Source organism: Typopeltis vanoorti, chromosome 4 (assembly GCF_054136105.1).
Source record: "Typopeltis vanoorti isolate ZY-2024b chromosome 4, IOZ_Tvanoo_1.0, whole genome shotgun sequence".
NCBI lineage: Eukaryota > Metazoa > Arthropoda > Arachnida > Uropygi > Thelyphonidae > Typopeltis > Typopeltis vanoorti.
Window position 1 is genome coordinate 110,051,990 of NC_143552.1, and position 18,626 is coordinate 110,070,615.

The window sequence follows — 18,626 nt, forward strand, 5'->3', positions numbered from 1 at the left end:
ACTTGTAGAATAATAATACAATAAGTTCCATTGGTAATTGTTTCCGTTTCCTTGCTGATTCCACTATTTCTATTAAATCTTGAAGGATGCTCTTCTTTTTTTTATCAAGCGAGACATCTTCACAAGGGGCATGAATTCCATATAAAAAAATTCTTACGCATTGCAAGGAGGCTTATTAATCATGGAACATAACATAAAAAGTGCTCTTTACTTTGTATGTATTGATGATGTCATCTGCATGGCTAAAGAACCATACTTATCCAGGAATTAAGTCAGAAAAGAAAGATTCATAATCCTCGAATATTCAAATAGCATTGACGTCAAAAGAAAACAAGGATTTCCCAAGAGACACCAAATAAAACATAAAATAAAGGAGTCTGACTCTAAGAGTAAACAAAAGAAGAGACCTAGCTGGAGGGCCTCATGGGAAAGCCACACCCTTGATATCCACTCGATAGCCCTCTGTGGTCATGTTGATTCAAGGGTTGTTATTCAATATACTGTAACCAGCACACCGTATGTGATGGGATCCCCCACCTGCAATCCAGAGGATGAGCCGTCTAGGAATCACAGGGTGATGGAGTTAAATAATTGGTTCAAATGTTCGGTCTAAATTTATCGTAACTGCAAACTTAATTTTTTTAATACTTCAAAAACTTTTTTTTTTATGTTTAATTGAAAATAGTCCAAATCGATGACTTGTTACATAAACCAATCAAAAACTGTCACATTTATAAAACGATCATAGAAATTATGAGCGAAATTGAACATTCGTAATCTATCTATACTTCACTAGCAAACTTTGTCTGCTTACATTCGGCTAAAGAATTAAAACAAAAGTATAATTTCTTGTCAAGTATCGTATACTTTATAACCAAGGAAAAACACTCTACCTATAGAGTTCATGTGCACAGCTAAGGGATATGTTATTGATGATTCGATATATTTAAGGAAAAAAATCGATAGAAATGCCATAGAGATAGTTTTAAAGGTTTAATTTCGAAGTATGAGAGAATAATTATAATTTTTTACAACTCTGCTTTCACCAACCGACCGCAACTACACCAACGTCATCTACCGCCGATCACCACCACTGATATTTCCAGAGACAATCACGAACATCCATGCGGGATTCGAACCCGCAGCCTCTTGACTGTAGAGCAGACACGCTAATCACTCGGCCAGCCATCATTAATTAAAACAAATCCACTTATTTAATGATATGATGTGACTAATTGATCAGTTTATGCTCATATAAATCACAGCATTAAACATGTGCAAGGATTATGTTAATATTACCTATCACCCACTGTTTGAAAATTAATCTATATAATAACTATGTAATTCACAAGCTCTTGTGATGGATCACATATTTGTAGTGATAATAATTGGTTATATTAATAAATATATTAATAAATATTAATAGATTAGGGTTAAAAAATTCGTTAAATGTTATTTAGGTTTATTTATTAAGAAATTTAATTTCTTCAGAAATCATTTCTTATACACCGTAATTTATTTTGAATAATAATCAAAATAAGTTCAACAATACAGTAGGAACGACTATTTGTTTTAATTGCTGGGAGCAAATGCGATTGGTTTTGTATAGAGAACAATTTTATATTGTTCTTGTTAGAATTATATACCACGATGCAGAATTTAACATGCCTATAAATTGGGCTTTCACATGCAATTTTTTTCCATAAACCATTTCCCGAACATGCTGTGAACAACTCATCCTTCTATTATCTGTAGCATATAGTAACACGAACGTGAGTATTCCATATTTTTTTATCATTTCCCCAAAAAGGTGGTCATGACAGAAGGGTGTAACCAGCTGTACCGAATCAATTAAGTAATGACAGGAGGTGGATGATGAAGAAGATGACGGGAAGGATTACAGAAACACTGTGGCAACCATTTCATAAATAAGCATTTCAGATATTTCCCACTGTTCTAGTATTAAGATAATTGCTTAAGAAAGAAGATTAAGACGTCGGCAAAGCAGTTCCTAAAGTTGCTTCTAAGCCGACAGGAAACAAATAAACAGAATTTATTGCAATGCTAGAAACAAAATTAATAAAAATAATAAATTCTAAGAAGTTGCAATTAACATGGTTATCGGTTGTATGTGTTAAAAATATGAGCCAGTCTTCCGTAATCTTGTTACCAACCAACAAGAAGAATAGATAAACTAATGAAAATATGTAAAATGAGTTAATAAAGGACATTTCAATCGATAGCATATCCTCATCTTGTCGGGCGGTAAAATTAATGAAGGCTCACTAATTAGTGCAACTGTAAGCGTGCAGAAATGCCGTAAGAAAAGCCGATAACAAGGAACTGTGTTTATTAGATCTCCCACGTGCTCTGATTGACATCTGCTCAACCCCCTTTGTCTCCTCTGCAGGCTTTCAAACACTTGAAAGAATGCATATTGGGTGTTACAGTTAGGCAGATTCCATTATGCAATGAACTTTAGATGAGATATTAGCTAATGATTAATTGTGTCTTTCTTCTACCCAGAACGTCATCTTCAAGTTTTCCATTTAGTCTTTGATAATGGTCCATGTGGTTGTCAATTACCTAAGAGAATGACTTGCATCCGACTTAAGTATTGCGAAATCGCATATTGGAAATAAAATTTAGATGGCGTGCGTGTCCCGCCATCTATCGGACAACCCCTAAACTATCACGAAACCTGTTGATAATCCTTTCATCTAGGATGAAAGGATTTTTCATTACATTTTATTGATGCATTTATTTATTATATTAATTTATCAAGCAATTTATTAATTATATGCATTTAATAAATATAATTATTGACTAAATATATCTATTTTAATTAATAAATTGTATAAGTTATTTATAATTGTGTACTTTTATGTTATATTCTTAAAATGTTTCAAATTCATGATATTTCATAGTATTCAAAAAAAAAGTTGCATTTGCAGTTGTAGAATATTTTATGTTATATTCTTAAAATGTTTCAAATTCATGATATTTCATAGTATTCAGAAAAAAAAAGTTGCATTTGCAGTTGTAGAATATATTATCTAAAATACTATGTAGGGAAAAATGTGATTTTCCTTTATCATAAATGTCTTATTAACTCGTCTGTGGTGTCTATATTCTCTTGTAGACAGTACAATATTTAATTTGATATACAGTTTAAATTTAATTAAAGAAAAATATGTCAGCAAAAAAATAATGCTTAGATTAATTGAATGATGACGTTTTTATCCTCAGACTGTCTTGTAAAATCCACTTGTTCGATAAACTTTAGTTTTAAAAGCATGATTTATAATTAAAAAAATATGTAGGGCTAGATATAGATATTAAAGCTAATATAACTAGTGGCTCCATCTGCTGACCATTTGAAACACTATTCACAGTTCGAAACATAAGCTAAACCATTCTTGTTGGAAACTTATCGAGTTCATTGCCAAGAATGCGAGTTACCGAGAGATGAATTACGAATTCCATCAAAATAATGGATTAAGGATTCAATTGGGCGCCATTCCTATACTCTAACAACATCTTTTAAGATTTGAAAATCGCCTTAGAAGACCTCGGACACTGCATTCCACCAAAGTCCATCAGAACACCCCAACTGGTCTAATTAAATCGGCGAATTCATTTTCGCAGCTCCCCCCCCCCATTTCATTAGATGTCCTGTTCGACTCGCAGTGCAGACAAGCCAATCAGCCTCCGGACGATTTGTTCTCCCTAATGGCCTTCGATCTACGCTATTAGCGTGATGCCAAATGTGGCAAGTCACCAAGTTGGCGAGATTAACATACGTTGCAGTGGCAATATCAAGCCATCCCCCTCCTTACAAGAACACACGCCGGGAGACACAATGACGCCTAATTAAAACTAATGGCTCCAGAACGAATGAGCTTCCCTATTCGTTACCGGGCTCGAATCGTGTGGTGCGAACTTAGATCCTAAAAGTCTATTTATATCGTATTGTGTGTGTGTGTGTGTTAAGGGGGAGGGGTATCAGTTATTTAATATATCCTTAAAAAGATTTAGTTATTTCAAGGGCAGTCTAAGTACAGGTTGTGTAAATTTTTATGGAAAAATCTCGTGATCTGAAAAAAAAAAATCTTTATTCGTAAACAAAGTTTTAACCTATCGGATTTTGAATGCTGTTGCATGTTGCTTTTTAAAATTGTTCAAAATTAGAATAAAATATCTTTTAAACAATAATATATTAACATATTTCAAAAAATAAATTACTAAATCTTAAAACTATTTAGATTAATTTAAAATAAATTAAATTAACCTTTTAATTTTTAATATAAAGGGAATATAAAAATTTAATTAGCAGAAAGAGTTCAATACCCGATGTGTTGGGGGAACCTTGAGATGCGGTGATTGATTCATTCAATCCAATACCCTTGGAGGGTAATGGATGGCAATGCTGTAGCTAATGAAGTTCTAACTGAAGCTCGGCTATTGCTGTTACCCTCCTGCCATGATCAGAGCTTTAATTGCTTAATTAATAACACCTTATCCCTACACTGTCCTCTACAGATAACGGGGAAGATGAAAAGCATTCTTGCTTCGCCCCTTTAAGCCAGTTCTTATAAGGATAAGGAGTCCAATACCCTTGGAGGGTAATGGATGGCAATGCTGTAGCCAATGAAGTTCTAACTGAGGCTCGGCTATTGCTGTTACCCTCCTGCCATGATCAGAGCTTTAATAGCTCAATAACACCTTATCCCTACACTGTCCTCTACAGATAACGATGAAGATGAAAAGCATTCTTGCTTCGCCCCTTTAAGCCAATGCTTATAAGAATTGAATCATCTTGAATTTGTGAAATTTCGAATTTAATCGCATAGCAGCCACAAGTAGTATCCTTGCATCTTGTTTTTAGGTATCTTTTCAGAGGAGATGAGGTTTAATAATAAGAATATGTGTATTTATTCTCTCACCTCCATGTGATCAGAAAAAATTCTTTTCTGTTCTTGAATTTTGTAATGGCTTTAATTGAATATTTTATTAAAATTCAACCTGAGTAACCATTAGTAAATTCACTATTTTCAGTTTTTCTTTTTGTATTTCGTAATTTCTTTTTATTTGCTATTTGAAGGGATGTTTCGGTCTACCCTTTTTTTGCAAACCGATAGCAAAGAATGAAGATCGGTATCAAGATGTATATCATTTATTTTTTTAATTTACTTACGATTTTATTTATTTATTTTTATGTTGAGCCCATACATGTGAGGTTGGCTGATCAACCTGTAGTACCTACATGGGTAGTGAGTTAAGAAAGGAGGAACTTGTTTACATTTGATCTAAATGACTGTATATTGTATTCCTTGGGAAACATAGGCAAAATAGAGGGGAAAAGAAGAGGAGGCAGACCAAGGAAAAGCTTTCTTGACCAAGTCAAAGACAGCACGGGTTTGAGAAGTTATCAGAAGGTTAAGAAGAAAGCCAATGACAGAGCGGAATGGAGGAAATTGTTGCTGAGCTACCAGTCCCAAGACTGATGCAACTGATGGTGATGATGGGAAACTTAACAGGGGAAGACCGTCCCACAATGCAGCAGTTGCACGGATGAAGGAAGTGGAAAAGAAACTTGTTCTGTGGATTTTAAGGTGCACTGTGAAGGAATGTTGGGCGGAAGCTATACTTGTTCCGATGGGCTTAGTACAGAGGTTGATGCTGTTTCAGATAAATATTTCCCATGGAAATATTTATAGAATATACAAATTGCAGAGCCGAAACGTCTATGTGAAAGTGAGGGGAGCGATGGGACATTTATCAGTCTAACTGCTCTCCTCTGTATTGAGTCAAGCATTTTGAAGAGCTTTTAGCCCCTCCCCCATCCCATATGTGGGAGCAGTATTCAATAGCTGCGCGGATTTGTGATTTGTATAATGTTAACAGCTGTTCAGGGGTGAAGTAACGTCTTAAGCGAAAGAGAAATCCTATTTTTTTAGAATCCAAGGATGGAATAGTTGTGAATGCGTTTATGCCAGGAGAGGCTTGGTGCCAGGATGATTTCAATTTGAGTGTTGTCAAAAATAATACTACGAAAAATAGTTCTTTTTTGGTGAGAAATGAGACAGAACTGGATTTTACTAGCATTGAAATTGACGACGTTATCTGAACCCCATTGGAGGATGGCTTGGAGATCAGAATTGAGGGAGTGGTGGTTGATATTCTGTAGGTTGTGAGTTGTGTAGAGTAAGGTTTATCAAATGAAAGGCATTAGCACAATGTGCTGTCATATGCAAAGCTGTGTGTTGGGTGGGAGGGCAACTGAAGTAGGTCATTGATATGTAGCAGGAAGAGGGTTAGTGAGAGAACAGAACCTTGTGAAACCTCAGCATTAGTTGAATGGTGAGAGGATAAGAAACCATCCACCATCACACACATATACTGCGAGTCCAGACAGAAAGCTGGCAGTCCAACTGCAGAAGATCTGAGACAGACGAAATGATTGAAGTTTGTTAGTAAGCCTTTGTGCCAGACCCGGTCAAAAGCTTTGGAGATATCAAGAGGAAACCACTTCAGATTCGCCAAGCTTCTCCATGGCATTTGTCCAGAAATGGATGATGTATGAGAATAGATCTCCTGTTCATCGGCAGCGATGTAATCCATACTGATGGTCGTTTATTAGATGGGTGCCTTCGAGGAAGTGTAGGAGTTGAGAACTGATGGTTCTCTCCATTACTTTAAAGAGAACTGAGGTGAGTGAGACAGGGCAGTAGTTTGATGGCAGTAATTTATTACCCTTCTTGGGAATAGGTTGAATATAGGCCAATTTCCGGCTGTGGGATAGATACCAGTGGACTATGGGAGTATATACAGGCGACATTACACAATATTTTTCTGATCTCTTTCTGGTAAAAGGATATAGGGGGAGGAATTATATGTTGGGCATCTGGAATGGTTGGGAGGCATTTACCATTGTCATTTGAGGCCAGGAGGAGTTTGGCTTTTTCTGTGGGCGATAATGCAATATAGGGTATAACACCTATATCCAACACCATTCCCATTCCGTGAGTGGGAATAGTGTTGGAAAAAAGTTACGACCCATTGCTTTGGCAAGTGACCATAAGACACAGCTGCCATTTGAACAGGTATCAAGGTTCTGCTTTTTTCTCTTTCAAACTCTGATTTGGAAGCATTCATAGTTTCTTGAATCTGTTTCGGGCTTGAACGTAAGCACTAAAAAAAGGATGGAGTTCTTGATGTGAATAGTTATGGTATGCTTGGCTTTCCATTTGTGCAGCCTTGGTACATCTTTTGGTCAGGGAACGGCAATTCAGAGAGGTGTTCATGCCGGTGAGGATTACTTTGGTGATACGTTCGGTGCATATGTTTGGGTTGGAAGCAACAATCGAACCATGGAAATGGTTGGACTGCTGCTTCCAGCCTGTCCCACTTGGCACTGTTATAATGCCAAACTACTCTTGTATGGGAGTGACTATGTAAGCGTGGTTGCATGGGGGGGGGACTAGATTGTGGTAGGAATTACCTCGGGGGGGGGGGGGCTCACTAGATTTACCGTGTATTTGGAAGAGTCGTTGGTGAAGAAGAGATCTAGGGTGTTTGGGGAGTGGTTCGGGTTATCAGGTTGTTCATTATTTTAGCGTTATGAATACCTTCCACCACACTCTCATGAGAGATTAAGAACATTTGCGTATTCATTTATAATTTATTTCATATAAGATTTTAAAGTAAAACTATATATTTAAAGTCTATCGCCATTGGAAATAATTATATGGTTTAATGCCAGAAAGATCACTACTGTCTATTAGCTTTTGTTTCGTTTGTTTTTGCATAAATCAATTTAATTGATATATGCAATCAATCAATCAATCAATTGATTTATGGTTTGATTGATTAAATCAATCAATCAAACCATTTTAATTGAAATAAAGAATCCATAGGAATAACGATGGAAATTTTCAAAGAAAAGATATTGAACGAATGAAAACTTAACATGGAACCACCTAGACCTTTTCCGAAAATGTTTCCATCAGTAAGACATTTTTTTAAAAAAATAATATTTATGAATATATTGCCGGATGATAAAAGGGGAAAAAATCTATTACTGAACAAGGGAAGACTAGGTTCGTCTATCTAGAAGACTTCATCGGGTGAAAAAAAAATAAAAAAACGCGAAAACATTACTCGAGTACAGTTAAAGGGAGATGGAAAATCCTGTTTTATTTTATAGCCGGGTACGAAACTCGGATCGAAATTCATAGAGTTTCATGCCGAAAAAAATCGGCGAGCCCAAGTGTAAGTAATCACTTGGGTAGTACAACAACACCTCTTCTCGTAATGTAAAACAGTATATATACATCTCTTAGGAGCTGTGTTTTACATTATGAGAGAATATTAATGTTAGTGACGGATCTTGCTCCACCTTTGCTTGGAGTTGCCCTGGTGTTGTACTACCCAAGTGATCACTTACACTTGGGCTCGCCGATTTTTTTCGGCATGAAACTCTATGAATTTCGATCCGAATTTCGTACCCGGCTATAAAATAAAACAGGATTTACCATCTCCCTTTAACTTATGTCGCCGGTAAAATAGCCTTTTGCCTTATTATAGTAGTAATTACTCGAGTACATCTATCATAGTTTTAAATTATTAACGGATTTCTCATATTAGAAATGCATTCGCAGACTAATGGCGTTGTGGTTCTCGTGCACGAGAATAGCAGAGGAGTAACAATCGGAAAGGCTGTGGCCAAGGTGAACAGGATTTAGTGCAATTTCAATATTTCTCTTTCGAGTTCATCAGAGCATTTGCTAATAATTTCGCATTTAACCCAGTTTACGAAGTGTATGGTGGACTGATGGTCATTTGGATCAGCAGAATTAATCACATGATTGATAAGGCCGTAGCCCTAGTTCTACCGTAGGTAATGTTTATCCATAATACGGTACACACCTGGATACTTCATATTGTTATGTTTAGGTTTTACTAGGTGGGATCGAAACATGGTTGGGGGATGGGTGAATGAATTACGTATCTTATATTTCTTAGGATGAGCCTCCGTAGCTCAGTCGATATAGACAAACCCCTTTGGTCGGAAAGACCCTGAGTTCGATTCCCGTTCAAGACATGAGGAACTTTTATCTGGTCGGGTTCGACTAAAGGTGAGTTTTTTCCGTCCCTCAGAACAGTCAAACCGACCCGTGAACACACACACACACACACACACACTGATCTACAGTCGTAAAATACATACTTAATCCCTCATTAGCAGGGCTCAACCGGTTCTAAGAGACGATGGAGGAACCCCCCATACGAATGAATAAAATTTCTTAGGATTTTTGCCGACTTGTTTGAAATCAAGGAAGAGATTATGAAATAAAAGTGCTCTGTTTAGTAGTCCCAAATACGAACAACTATATAATATGTCAAAAATAGTATAAGTTTTATGGTTGTTTTTTAGCTGCCTGATTAAAAGCCCTAGTTGGAGGAAAATCTTACTTATGTGTGCCAAAGACAGTCTTTCTCAGGATCCGGTTGAAGAAAGGCCTAGAACGTTCCTCTCTTTTTTGGCAATTGGAAGTGGATTACAACTGTCTTTCTTACGGTGTATAGTAAGTTAATTCTGGATTTAGGAAAGATATCTACGTTTACCTTCATTTATTAAACCCTATATTATAATCTCTAATATAATGTTTGATCCAAATTATAAGATGAGATCCAAATAATGTTCGCATCTCAATTTAGGTTAGGAAGGAACTCGTCCAAATAACAAATATAATAAGCAAAGTTGAGATACAGATTTCACAACATTTGTTACACGAAATCATCGATTTTTACAGCTAATCTGAATTCTTTTATAATTTGTTCTTCATGATACAAGGGGGGGGGTAAATCAAGTGATGGCCATGTTATCAATTTCTTATTACCAATACTCTTTACATATGGGAGCGTCTTATATAAAATGCCAATTTAATTTGTTGTCTTAATTATAGATGTCTGGTGATGAATAGTAATATTCTAAACCAATTTATGGTGTAAATTTGATTTGCATTTATATGAAACACAGTTTAAATGCTTTCCGATGATTTTATTAATAAGCACGCAAAACAGTTAGTAACCTACAGCCAAGTCCTGAAGCCACGAATGTTTATTTAGATTTAAATAATAGTATGTATCCAGCTACAGAGAGTTGATTACGTTTTGTTAAAAACAGATCACCCTAGAAGTAAAGTCCACACAGGAACCAAACGGTAATAAGTGTGAGTCGTCGTCGTCCTTGGCTTAACACAACTTGCTGCTTTACCAGTCCAAATTCCAGCTTGGTTACACGTCCTCACCTGCGATCCTTGTAGAACATAACCGTTGTTGCAAAGAGTCACACATTTTCCACCCATCCTGTTACTACATTCGGAAAGTCTACCGTTGCGCGGAGGATCCAAATAAGGACACCCATACGTATCTATAAAGAAGAATGACACGAAGAATTAATCCATTGAAAGATGGAATGTATTTCATGGAAGAAATGAATAGTTATTAAAAGCATTCAAAGAAGGAATTGAAGTGTTTTGTGACTCACCCAAACATCTTGGTGCTAAGGAAGACCATCGTCCTGTTTCTTCGCACACTAAAGTTCGTTGTCCCACCAATTCAAAGTTGTCCGCACAACTGAACACACAGATTCCTCCGAGCTTTCCAGGCGAACAAATACCACGGATTCTACCATTGTCGGGAGGCATTAAAGATGGACACGAAGTTGAGGTCCTACCTAAAACGACACGTAAAAAATGCAAATGTAACGAGATTCAATTATTTTCATTCTTAATTTCTTTCTCTATCTATCAATGCGTCTTTACTTATTTAGTTTTTATGATGGTATAGTTATATTTGAATCCAGGTTGAGTATACGGAACTAATTCGATTCGCTTACCTTGGCAAAAGGGAGGACTATCAGACCAGGAACCATCTTGCTGGCAAAGTAACGTATTTGTACCAATTAACGTGTATCCAGGAGTGCATACAAAACTACAAGTACTACCGACGACCCCAGGATTGCAATTACCAGACGTTAAACTGTTGGCAGGAATTAGAATCGGTGCACAGCCAGTAATACTGCCACTCCCTGAAAATGAACAGTGCGAATGATGAACGAGTGGAATAGGCGAAAGTCATAATTTTAGCACATAAAGTTTGATTATAGTGAGAACAATGATATGACAGAAGTTACATCAAAAAAAAAATCAAATCAACTAACGCCTTTTATTCCTTAATACCCTATCTAGCTTTTGGAGACTGAGTGGGCAGTTCAATCTCCACCGGTAGCCAATCAGAGATAGCTGGCCGATGTCAATCACTAATTATAGAAGCCACCGATGAAGAGGCTGGCAAACAAGTGCTGCCATCTCTTGGTACCTAACCCTAACAAGATATGTCACTGTCTGAAATAATGTGGGTACTACGGTCGATTTTCTTGAGTTTACGGGAGGAAAAACCCGCTTGCCTGTGCCAGAGATCGACTAACTCGGGAACCGGTCGAAGATAGGCTTAGAAAAAGTTCCTCCAGTCAGCGACTAGACTAGAACCTAGGTCCAATTTCAAGCAGCCAAGCGCAGAGGACGCAAGCGCCACTTCCACTAAGCTACATTTCTATCATATTTCAAATATATCTACTAGAACTCGTGGCAATAGACAGAATGTTAGGAAGTACAAAAACAAACTTGCTTTGACATTGTGGTAGTCGTCCACTCCACTGGCCATTGCTAGTACACAAGAGGCTTGATGATCCAACCAGTAGGTAGCCAGGCGAACACGTGGTGTTGCATCGTGTTCCAGGTACGCCTGGAGAACACTGACCAGATTGAAACCCATTTGGAGGAGGAATCAAAGGAGCGCAATTGGTTGTAGAAATAGCTAAAAGAAAATATCTATCACACATTTGGTTCAAATGACCAAATATCATTGCAAACAATTACAGGACTTGAAAAACTCTACATAAAATCAAAGTCCGATTCATTATTAAAATATTTACAGTTTGGCAACTACTGATTGTTCTAAAATAAATTTTAATCTGAATGCCATTATTTAATCTCAGAAGATAAAATGCTAAAATTAAATTCAAATGCTTAAAATTTAATCACATCTATTTTTTAATTTATTTATATTTAAACATTTAAAGAAAAACATATTTAATTAAAAATTAAATATAATTTTACTACAATTGGGATGGATCCCACATTGTAGCTGAGATCGGAAACTATACATTATATTAACTTATATGCATTAAGATTTACCTGAATGATGACGAAATTTAAAAAAAAAATATTATAAACACTGAATTGAACATGTTTCCACATCTATTAAACAGACTAACAAATAACGATCACAAACATATTCACATATAAACAAATCAAAGAAAACTAAACACGTAAAAATATACTTACAAAATATGGTACAACACAAAAAGAAGAATGGCGAACATTTGAAAAATTACAAGACATTTACGCTTTCGAAACAAAGAACGTTGAAGCTTTTTAACAATTTACAAACAGTTACACATTAAAGATTTAAATCCATTTACAAACACCAAAACACAACATTATTTACAAACATTGATCACTTAACACAATACGACATGAACATTTCGCTAAAAGCAGATGTAGGAATTTTAATAGTTCTCGGAACTTAAAAGACAACTATTAAAATTAAAATTAAAAAAAAAATTGGTAGTACATTTCGTATATGAATAAATGTAATCGAATAAATAAGCTTGCTAGACTGGGAATGTTTTTCTTTATAAATGATTATTTCCTTACATATCGTGTGGTTATATTTCCACAATGGCGCATTCTAGTTTTTATAAAACTCAATAAGTACGATGTTTTATGTTTTAGATAAAAACAATGCAATATAATACAGAAATATATAACTAAAGGGGTGTCCTTCATTGCTGAATTTGTGCTCATATTTATTCCGTGTACATTAAATAGTATTACTGAATAATGTTATGTTGAATAAATTCTGTTAATATAAGTTATTGTTAAATAGAATCAGTTACAAAACGTATTTTTATATAAATAAATTAAACTGTTAAATGTAAAACGTACAAAAATTATAAATCATCATAATATTAATCGAAACATTAACTCTTATTATTCCTTAAAACTTCCAAATTCAGAACTTTGCCCTTTAAAGAAAAAAAAATCATGAATCAAAATTTCCGTGTAGCAATTTTAAATATAAATAATAAACAGTTTTCGCAAAGAATTCTACCCGAGAAGTTATTAATCGTTACTAAATTAATAATTTAGTAATTATTAATAACATTATTAATAATTACTAAACTCTAATATAATAATCTAATACAAAATAAACGGTTTTCGCAAAGAATTCTACCCGATAAACTATTAATCATTAACTTTAATCTAATATAATACAATGTGAATTTCTCTTATATATTAAAGAAAATAATAGGTGTGTTAGAGAATGCACAAGTAAATATAATTTTGAATTTATTACTTTATTTTTAAGTAAATAATTAATGTTTTATTTTAGTGATATAAAAAGTATTAAACCCAAGTATAAAATTTCATGGTATCTTTGACATATATATATTTATATATAAATATATAAATATATATATTTATATATTTATATATATTTTTTCTATATTAATTAAAATCAACCTATTCCAAAGTTATTCAATTTAACAAAGCATTGCCATCTCGTGCCCAATTTTGGAATTAATTGTAATATTAAGCATATTAAAATAGCTTCATCTTGTCAGTGAACAGAACGAAATGGTCCAACTAAAGAATGCCTGACATCTGTTAATTGTCCTGTAACAAATAGTTTCAGAAATATATATTCATATTATGTAATGCATTTGTTTGATTTTACACAAGAAATCTTAATTTTAAATTGTAATTCTACTACTCAAACTAACATATTGTTTTCCGTTACACACACGGGCATGCGCACATAGAAAGAGAGCGCACGTTCGCGCGTGTGGCAGGGAAAGAGAAATATTGATTATTGAAAATGATAACATGAAGAGGGGGGGGATACCAGAAATATCAAACATCGAAGAAAAATTAACGTACATAAGCACTTAAAAACAATACGATTACGAAGTTTTAGTGGTAAACATATATTTGCAAGCATGAAAGGATTCAAAATACATTTGCAAACATGAAACAAAACAAAACAAACAAATTTACGAGCATACACTGACTCAAAACAAAACAAACACGAAACATTTCTAAAATGGATGAAACAAAATAAATAGACAAACGCCAAATAGTTCAAAATATATTTACATAAAACGAATTTTTATATGAAATTTTTTTTAAAAAAGTGATAGAATAAAAATAAATTAACAAAAAAGGTTTCGTAACTGTGAAATTGCACTGAAATTTATAATTAATAGTCAAAAATATTTTTAAAAAAATACCATAAGTAGTCAAAAATATATTTACAAAAATTCCAACATTTAAAATACAAAAGAAATAATTTAAACAAATAATTGATGTCTATTACTTATTATTAGTGTCTCTTAATTTATGGATTTTTTTTTATAATCATTACTGTGTTACCTAAGCCTATTTGCTTTATAATAGTCAGCAGTTCATTTCTGAGGATAATTTGGCTAAGAAAGAAAGAAAGACCGCTGATATTAACAAGTGCTTATATTATTAAAAATATCTCTTTATTCGTTGAATATATAGAGAGTAGTCAGAGAACAAGTTAAAAAACAGACAAACAAACATTACCTTCACATTTTGGCGGTGTCTCTGACCATACTCCATTTTGTTGACATGTAATTACAGACGACCCACTTAGTTGATATCCTGGACTGCATGTTACGCGACACTCCTGACCATACATTGCACCTGCACAATACCCTGACATAATAGTGCCCTGAGCGATGCTCAGACCTGGACACATGATTCCTGAAAGAAATCGGTATAAAAGAAAGTATACTTTAAATGCAACATTGATGCTTCTGATGAAAGTTATTCTAGAGCACTCGAAACGTCAACAGGTATATACTCATACCACGTAAGTATTACTTCATTTTCTCTCTTGGTTTAATCGTAAATACTATTCTCAGATTATTACGTCAAAACATCTGGAAGAATGATTACATTATTTTTAAATTGCAACTTACTACGACAATTTGGAAGAGATCCGGACCATGTACCATTCTCTCTGCAGGTGACTGTTGCAGATCCCGTGAGTTGATACCCTTGTCTACAAGATGCGTAGCATGACTCTCCATACACGCCCGGATTGCAAACTCCTGATATATTTCCCCCTTCTGATATTTGTACTGCAGGACAAGTAACCCCTTCAAATATAATAGCATAATATATTTATACTATTATACAAGTATAATATATGCTTGGTATAATATAATTACTGCAGCATTAGTTATTGTAATACTACAAATTTTATTAAGATTACAGAATTATATGATAAAAAATCTATAAAAATGCACGCACTTTTTTAGAAAAATAATTATATTCTTTAATTGGTTTAGCTAGAAGATTAAATAACACAGGGTCCACGTTAATAATCAAAGATTTCACGTCTTATATATTTTGTTTGGTTGTTCATTTGTTCGATTTCACTTCTCTTATTACTAGATGGCAGCACTATATAGGACTTATACTGCGAAATATTTCATTTTCCTTTTTTTATTTTTTTATGACAGGACCATAACTCCGCAAAGAGAGACCTTCTCGAGCATCAAAACTTTTTTTGTTGTTTTACATATTAATTTTTTATTAATGTATTGTTGATGAAGAAACGATTTCTAAATTAAAGGTAAAAGCCAAGAAGCATTCTTCACTTGCATGGGAAACAGAATGAGTATTTTTTTTCTGGGGATTAAAAATTCATTGTTAGCGTGTTACTTTAAGGATATTATTTTATTTTGAATAAAACATTATTGTACTTCAAAAATTAACATAAATTTATAAATAAAATCTTACATATTTCTTTTGATTTTAATGTTAAGCCTAGTTAGCTTAATACACCATTTATCTGCATAATAAAGTTCTTATTATTCGTACTTCGAAAATCAATTTTATTGCGTTGTAATGTAATACATTACATTGCATTTTAACTTTATCTTCGAATTTCGTGAAACTTCTGGTATAATTTTTCATCGCTTCTCGGCCTTTTGGCTAAGATCAAAGTGTAGTATCTGTTCTTATCAGCTAAGAAGAAAACGTATCTGTTCTTTCGGTAGTTATCGAATAAGGGTCTCATCGAGGCTCTAGATAATTAACTGAGTAGCGGCAGATATAGTATAAACCCCGGACTGGGGCAAGAATAAACACTTGGTGGTAGAGGGAATAGTGTAGGAGACCCCCCCCCATCATGTCCTCTGTTTTACCACGCATCAGGACTCTCGGTATAGTAGCAGACGCTAGCATCCCGAAAAGGACGTTTGCGAAAGCTTTGATTGACGCTTTAGGTGCAGACAAGATCTTTGGCTTTACCCCTTATGGGGGCAGGAAGGTACCAAGTAGTAGTAAAAGACGACGCAACAAGAGAGAAACTATTGCTAGGGGTGGAATGTCAAGGAAAGACAGTTTTTCCATTTGTAGTGGGAAGTATTGTAAAGCCCTTACAAATAGATAGGTTCCGTCTAGAATATCTAGAGGAGGGAAACGACATCATTAAGGCAATATTCTCCAAATGGGGAGTAGTCAAAGTGGCCACCGATCCAGATATCTGGTGAGGTCACTGTACTAATAGAAATGAAGACAGAAGTGCCAAACTTTGTTGTCATAGGATCGGCCAGGGTAATGGTCAATTACCCAGGCGTAAAGTGGCAACTTCAGATGCGGCTCCTTTGATCACCTAGGGGCAGACTGCCCAAAAATTAAATGCAAAAACTGCCTTACAACAGACCATGCACTTGAAAAATGCCAGAGCTTGCTTTAAATGTGGGTCCAAGGACCACAAAGTTGACACCTGCCCATCGAGAACCCATGCAGAAAGGATGGGAGGTGCTATCACGCCAGTCACAGTGTCATCAGTAGAAAAGACAAATGATACAGAACGCGAAGGGAAGAGTTTCCAACCCTGAAGGCCGCGCTCAACACAACAGCAACAAAAAGCCATAAGATGAAAAACAAAACCTGCTAAGACTTCAGAAACGATCAACAAACAGTAAAAAGAAACAGCCAGAAATCAAGCTGCCACCAAAGAAACTACAAAAGACGAAAAGGAAAACCACAATGACAAAGCTACTGCCGAAAATACAGAAGAGGGGGAAGCAGGAAAAAATGGAAACAACCAACAACACATCCAAACGACCAATAAGCCGAGTAGAAGGGGGGAAACAAAAAAGCCAAAATCAGATAACATTACGCCAGAAGAAACAGAGATCGCCTACCAAGAAACCCCCTCCCTCCCATGCAAAAGCAGGTAAAACCTTAAGTCATCTCTTAAAAGAAACCCCCATGATATTGGAAAAATTCAAAAAAGCGGTAGAAAAAATAGGGGAACATGTACTCCTCCTCACTGGCAAAAATGGTCCTAAGGTAGTGAGTGCGAAATGGGGTGACCTATTCATAGAGGATATAAGTGAGATCACTCCCGAGCAAGTAATGGGACTTCTGGACATAGAAGAAGAGGCGGAAATAGGTTGTTTTAGAACTCTTTCCTCGATAAATATGTCCCGGGGAAGTAAGTTGGCCGAAGACGCCTTGACAGCCCATAACAAACGGAAGCAGGAAGAATCAAACCGTGTCCTACTTAATGAAAGGTCCAATAACCACCCCGTGGATTCCTTTGCATAGTTTCACTAGTCTTTAGTTCATACAGGAGGGGGTGGACCTGAGAACCCGAGCTGCGAAGGCTGCAGGCGGTGCAGCTCCTTGTGGGATGCATCACTCGGACCAGGCTCTTCCCCCTTTCGTTTTAGTTCCAAATTTGAAATTCACTTGTCCTTTTTTTGTCTTTAGTTTATTTTGTCTTCTCTTTTATTTGGTTTTGCTTTTTTCGTTTGTCAAACATCTGCAGAGATGGTTGACAGTCGAAGGCTGTAAGAACGGATGTCGGCAGATCTGTTTGGCCACAGACCTCTTAATAGGTTATGTGGCCAAGCAGGTCGACTGAGGCCTCTTTATTACCCTGCTACTATCCTACTCTACCATTTTCTCTTCCCCTCTCACTATCTGCTGACCCTCAGCACAACTTTTAGACTCCATAGGCTAGTGACGAAAGATATGAACTCCCATTCTGCATTTTAACTTTAGCACTTCATACAAAAATATATAATTCTAATTGTACACACAATTTTAATTAAACTGTGGTTGTAATATAATGTAATATATTACATTACATTAACTTAATGTAATATATACATTACAATATAGTACTTCCCGTTATGGGTAAACAACTTAGTCACAGTAAATAAAACGGTTTAATAAAAATACATTTTAATTTTAGCATTTTATACAAAAGTATGTATACACACACAATTTTAATTAAACTGTGGTTGGATACGAAACAGCAACGTGTTTTATATCTCGTTTCTAGGACAGTTAATTTCACTGCATTATAAGCGCACACTGAAGCACATTTAGTGGTGCCATCTAGGAGGTATTTCTGATCCTAGAAAAATCGAAGTGTGC

At 35.2% G+C, this 18,626-nt stretch overlaps 1 protein-coding gene and 1 pseudogene across 1 annotated transcript; one reads left to right on the forward strand and one right to left on the reverse strand.

Moving 5' to 3' along the window:
* Positions 1-10,116: 10,116 nt before the first annotated feature.
* Positions 10,117-14,914, reverse strand: LOC150107601 (P-selectin-like). The gene is made up of 5 exons (XM_090391416.1): positions 14,745-14,914; positions 11,698-11,886; positions 10,907-11,098; positions 10,556-10,744; positions 10,117-10,438 (listed from the first exon to the last, which is right to left on the reverse strand). Exons 1-5 carry the CDS (start codon positions 14,881-14,883, stop codon positions 10,194-10,196), a joined length of 954 nt encoding a protein of 317 aa, XP_090247542.1. The 5' UTR covers positions 14,884-14,914; the 3' UTR covers positions 10,117-10,193.
* Positions 14,915-16,143: 1,229 nt separating this feature from the next.
* LOC150107602 (U2 spliceosomal RNA) lies at positions 16,144-16,297 on the forward strand (annotated as a pseudogene).
* The last annotated feature ends 2,329 nt before the right edge of the window (positions 16,298-18,626 follow it).